General features: G+C 34.6%; 1 protein-coding gene across 1 annotated transcript; it reads right to left on the reverse strand.

Annotated features, from left to right (window-relative positions):
- Window positions 1–3277: 3277 nt before the first annotated feature.
- Window positions 3278–6425, reverse strand: LOC135687116 (uncharacterized). Its single transcript, XM_065203589.2, has one exon. It carries the CDS (start codon window positions 5761–5763, stop codon window positions 4819–4821), a length of 945 nt encoding a protein of 314 aa, XP_065059661.2. The 5' UTR covers window positions 5764–6425; the 3' UTR covers window positions 3278–4818.

Genomic DNA, 6425 nt, shown 5'->3' on the forward strand with positions numbered 1-6425 from the left:
TTTTCTCGTGTTTTCTTGTACATCCCTTTCGCTGGGATTGTTTTTGCTAAGGAAGGCAACTTAAGGAAGGGTCGAAAGTCAGTATAACGGTTTAAAAAATTGGGTGCACATAGGAAAATTCCCAAATTAAGTGAGACTCCAAACTTCTATAAATCGTAGTTTGCCACCATTATCTTTCATACCACAAGCTTGGTGCCATACTTCAGCGAAAAAGTGTGGGTTACAGCCCACCCAACCTCCCGGCTGCCTGTAAAAGTTGTTATCCCAAAAGGCCTTTAGGTGACTAATCGAGAATAAACGATATTATTTTCAGAAAGCAATGACTACACGCTTATTAATGCGAACTAACTTTTATCTATGCTGTAAACTGTCGAACGAAAATATACTGTTGACTCGAAACCCCTTTTATTTATTTGAGCTTTAAACATAGGGTGTTAAGGTTAACTGTGAAATAAAATACTGTTGAGACAAAATGAAGCAACCTATCATTTGTGCGGTCTGTATTTAGGTATGTCAGATGTCACATGGGCTCCGACGCAAGTTGGAAAGTGGAGGGGCCAAGAGAAAATATAACAATCACAACAAAGGTTTTTAAAAAAAGCTTTATTGTTCTGCCAAAAGTGAGGGGGCCATGGCCCCCCGGCCCCTCCTTCGTCGGAGGCCCTGTGTCAGGGTTTGGCTCTAGTATGTTTGATTTTACTACTTCTGGTTTACTATGTTCTTCTTCAGGAGAGACAAATGCATTATTAGGGACGTATTTATCTGAATTATTTCATTCTCAGCATGTCAAAGATAGATTCTTTAATGTAGTTCTGTCATATAGTGCCTAATGCCATATGACCTGCACACGATTTTGGTGTGGGCTATATGCTGCCATATCAGAGCTTCATACTTTATTCGATAATCAGGCAGCTGTGTATATACTAATAAATAATGTATATAATATAAGAAATTTTTACACCTGTAAACCATTGTAAAATTAGAAAAACATGATCTCCACAATAGGTGTGGAAATCTGCGAGTTATAATGTTCTCAGTCAGCTTTTTTTAAAAAAAATCTGTATATTTCTCCACTTTCTCAGCAAACCGGGTCAAAGTTATTTTCTTTGACTTGTCGAAAGTGGTTGTTTTATGACGGCAACACATTTTACTAAGCCTTGACACAGGTTTTTTTTAACAAGGCAGAAGACTGCTGTCTTAATTGAAGCTTTAAAATGTTATGTAATCAAATTTAAGTTAGCCAGCGTCCCAGTCCACAAATTGTGACAGTATTTTTAGACTGGGAAACTGGCTAACTTAAGTAAGCTCTTAACTGAATTTGTGCATAAAAAACGTTGAAATGATTTGTGCATGTTTTTATACCAAAGAATTTGAAAATTATTTTCGATATTGCCATTCCCTAGCTATTTACGGTAAATGAAAAATTTTAACGGCTTTGTCCCTCGTAGCCTCGCTATGGGAACTTTTCATTATGGCGCCAACACGGGGCAGGCGAAATTGTGCTTAACTAAGCTATTTTTCAAAGGAAAGAATTGAGTAGTACAAATATTTTGGAAGCAAAGGAGTTTATGGTAAGAACATATGCTATATTTTTCTACAAATTGGAATATTCTTAACTTCTCAAACGGTCTGGTATTTTAAGCTCAGATTCTAAACATTTGTATCTGATACTTTTGAAAACCTATCTGACCTAGGCCAACTTGCTACTTGCTAGCAAAACGTGCTTTCGTGACTTCAGTTCAATTCACCATGACAACGTTTGTTTCCACCCAATTAGTAGGGAGCCTCAGTATACGGACATGCACCAATGTAAGTTTTTTTCCCTAAGATTAAGTTCTGTAATGTCGCCAAAGCCACTTTGGAACTCTTTGTCTAAGGATTTCCGAATTTCTTCATCTGAAATATTCTTTGAAAGCAAAATACATCTTGACTAATTGGAAAAATTCCATTAGTGATCTGAAATATCTTTTGACATGGTCCCTGATTTCACAACAACTTTTATATTAAAAGTAAGGTTTTTCATTTCAGCATTTGGATCATTTAAACTAAATCTGCTGCAGTTGTTGCATACAGTTGAGCCTCCCCATACCCTGTCTCTTTACAGCGATTCAGCACATATTTACGTACACTTTACCTTTTTATTTTGTACTTTTTAGCATTATTAACATAATTCATAAATTTACTTATCACTAACTAAATCTGTACTTAATAACTATTTTGTAAATCATTACTCTAGAGATACATAAAACAAAAGGGCAATTATAAGTACTTAGAAATAAGCTCTCATTATAAATATAGGCTGGGGAACTTCTTAGATTAGTTTACGGAAGTGAGAATATTAGTTTTTTGTTTTGCATTTTTTATTGTATTTTTTCAATCTGTACTATAAAAGATCTATTATTTTATTTCCAAAAATAGTATGCTGTGAATTTAAAATGTGAAATGAAAAATTGAAATTAACTTAACTGTTAAATTTAATTTGGCATCTTGGTGTGCATGTTTTCATATTGTTTTTCGTTTTCATTTTATTTCATGTTCAAGAACATATTTGAATTTAACCTGTATCTGGTTTTCTGTTTACAGACAGGTTAACTATAAACTTGACCAATAACAGATATATATTTCCTTTTGCTTTCCTGATAAAGAAGTTGGTTTCCAATGTTTTCTGCGTGCTTTGTGCTTTTTTTGGGGAACAGAACTTATAATTTGGTCATCTTAACTTTTATACATAAGCTGGTCTCCAGACTACTGCCAGTGATGCTTGAACATGAGTCAAATTTCCCTGATTTCGTTTTCTACCAACTTTTTGACATGTCTGAGGAAGTGTCATCAATAACATCTCCAGTCTTTTTCTTTTAAAGAAATTCTTGCAGCTTTCACAGTTTTGTGGCTTTCACAAAACTATATGGCTTAGAGTTAAATAAAGTAACATAGAATATATACAGAACATTGGTGATGCTCCTATTGTGTTTCAACCTGAGACTTTCAACTTGTAAAGGATCTAGAAGTTGTTTGGCTAGACAATAGCTATGCTTGGTTTCAAGAACCGACTAGGTGCATACTTTGATCAAGGTCAACTTTATTGTTGGTGGAGTTCAGCTCAGTTCAGTTCAGTTTTTATATCTTTTTCAATGAGCATAAATGAGTATAAATGTAAATGGCAAGAGTGATGGGAAGTTATTGTAAAAATATGACCATTGACCCACCAATTCTGCTTGCAAAAGGAACCATGAAAGAGTGGAGCTGGTCAAGTATAAAGGTCACAGAAAGAAAAAAAGGGCTTTAAGTTGGTTAATTGTTGACGGAGAGTAAAAGCATTGGGGCATACTTTGGAAAATCTCAGGAGGCCTCACGGCATAGGAAAATGAGTCAAGGCATAACATTGTGGTTTGATAGACTATGCACAGAGTTTTGTTATTTGCATCTTTATAAATAAATAAAAAAGAACAAGCTCATTGATTGAGACATCAGTGGTAATCAAAAACGTAAATACACACAACAACAAAATTCAAATTTTTTTGGGACCATTGATACCCCTTTATAATTATTGAAGTGTAGATAATAGAACCATTTATGATTGAGAAGTATAAAGGTTGAAAGAATTGTTGATATTTTAAAATGTTTTAATTTATTGGCGAGTTTGCAATTTGAGAATGTAAATCAAACCCAGACTAGCATTTGAGTACTTTATTTTTCCTATAAAGCCTGTATTCTTCAGTTGAACCCTATATAGAGCAATTATTCATAAATTTTAACAGACCCCTAGGCCCCAAGGCAATTTTCCTCTCCTTTGTTGATCAGGTTGCAGTAAAACTTCAAACAGCAGGAGGCAAACAGTTTAGCTACAAATAACTTGCTAAAATTCAAATTCTGCCTTTGGAGAAGGACAAAATTTTTGAACCAATGTCAGGTATTAGAGCAGTATCTGGCCCCCTCTAATACAAACTCTACAATTGATAATTTACAAGAAATTGAAGCATTGTGATACCAATAAAGACCAAATGACATGCCAGGATAAGATTTATCACAGACAAAAGATACAATGATGCTAGCAAAAAAATCCAGCACACAAAAATTATTACAAGTAGCAAGCTGTTGCAAACATAGTGATGGAAAATTATAGGTATTAGGGAATCTGCAGTCAAAGTAATTGAAGATGACTTTTAGATATATATGCTTCCAACTGTTCACAGGGTACAAAGTTGACCCCAACAATTTGACATGACTGTTTGCTCTTCTTCTGAAAAGCCTCAATTTCCACATACATAAGAAAGTGACTTCAGAAATTTTACAGAAATTAAGGTTTTTTAAAATTGTATATACAATACCATAAAACGCTAGCTTTAGTCTACATCCTCTGGAAATCATAGTTAGAAATCATAGGAAGATATTGTAATTTCATTTTTACATAGTAAAATAGGAATTACAGTATGTCGTTAAATTATCAACATAAATCTGCTCTAAAGAGTGAGACATTGCTGCAACTTTCTAGGAGCATTTTTTATCAAGTGATAGCTCTCCCTTCATCAGTTTGGATAAGTTCTATATGTCCTCTTGTCGTCAACTAGATATCATAGGTACCACTCAGCAAGTTAATACATTTGATTCAAATCATCATAATAAAGTCAGTCTAAGTCTGCATATAACTTTTTTTTGTAGAAATAACTTTTAACCACATATACAATCCCATTGAACTAATATGAGTTTTCTTTTTTTTGTTTTGCACCATAGCAAATGTGCTATTTTGTGTGTATTGACTTCATGATACTGTTCACGTGACTCAAATTTCATTTATTAATCATGTTCTTTGTTTTGTGCTTATTTTTCAAGCTTCCACAGCTTTTTCAACTTTCTGCCAATCTCGGGGCATTGCCAGGAATAGATAATCGGGTTGACAAGAGAGCTAAGAAATATTAAAGTATGAATGTAGTTTTGGACGGTTTGGATATAAGTGACTCTTTTGAAAACGGTGTGTATGAGCAAAGCTGCAATGCTATAAGGTGCATTCAATGTCAAAAACGCTGCGATCACCACAAGGCTGAATTTGGACAGCCGTGCTTGTCTTCTTTGAATGTAGGCACCACTGTCTGCTTGTTGGTTACGTACTGTGGTTATATCCAAAGTTTTCTTCTGCATTGATTTCACAAGATTGTACAGCTTGATGTAAATGATTACAATTATGATTAGTGATCCTATCATCATGATTGTGTAAACGGCGATGCCGAAAACTTTCTTACCTGTTTCGAAAATCAGGAAGCAGACTATAGTTCCTGGAAGCCAAGTTAGTGACATGATTAAAACAAGATATTTCCTTTCCATGTGCACCCTCCAAAAATATGGTTTAAACAAAGCAAAATATCTTTCTAATGAGATCACAAGTACTGCCATGCAAGAAGAAATCACAGAGATGACACCAGTGTATGCAGCCGCGAAGAATATAACGCAGTTTGAAGATCTTTTCGGGACAGATACTATTTGTATGATATAGGCCGACTGGCCCATCATGCTGGTTAGAAGGTCGCAAATTGCAAGAAACAGTATTGGAATGTTCGAAATGGTTTTTAGCAGATTTGAATTCATCATAACGATGATTACTGAAATGTTTAAAATGACTGCAGGAACCATCACTATGCCATTAATGCTGGCGATAACATACGCGTTAGTTCTTTGTGCATTTGTCAATTCGTATGTCATTTGATACTCTCTGCCTGTGATGCTTGGACACAATAAAACATATGTAAGGTTACCGGTGTTGCCACTCATCCTGCCTCGTCAATTTCAAGTGTTTATAACCTGCAATGGGATTTCAAAATAAAGTTTTCGACAATACCTTCAACATGTATATACCAAGGACGTTTTTTGCCTATGGCCAATAGCATTCTCATTCTCTCTTCCCAAACAATATTTTCAGTATAATTTTCCGAGATTCACTTTGAGATAAAAATGATAGTTGATTCGAAAAGCAACATTATTTTCATTAGGAGTGGATATAGTTTTGGTTATTTTTACTGGAAAGTGTTGTTTTTCATAAGTGCAATGTAGAAACAAGGCATTTGAAGGACTATTGGTAATGTTCGTTACTGAAGTTTTCCTACTGTCAGACATTGAAAGATAATGAAGACACGAAATACCCAAAGACTAGCCAATCGTGTGTTGATTAATGACTCTCTGTTCTGACTGATAGAAGTCTTAGCTAATTTTGGTAGTAGCAATTCAAATTAACGTTACAATAGAATGAAGTAACAGAAATGTTAAAGATAGAAACTAAACTTGCCTCACCCTGCTCTTGACGGACAAGTTCTTTATCCAAAATCACGAAACTGTGAATCTTGTATTTGTACAATAAATTAATCTATACGAGTAGATTCTTTTCGCTGTATGTTTCGTATCTTTGCCAAAACATCTGCTTCCTTCCCTTTTATTCA

The sequence above is a fragment of the Rhopilema esculentum genome, chromosome 20 (genome assembly GCF_057945365.1).
Source record: "Rhopilema esculentum isolate cy_ngs chromosome 20, ASM5794536v1, whole genome shotgun sequence".
Classification (NCBI taxonomy): Eukaryota; Metazoa; Cnidaria; class Scyphozoa; order Rhizostomeae; family Rhizostomatidae; genus Rhopilema; species Rhopilema esculentum.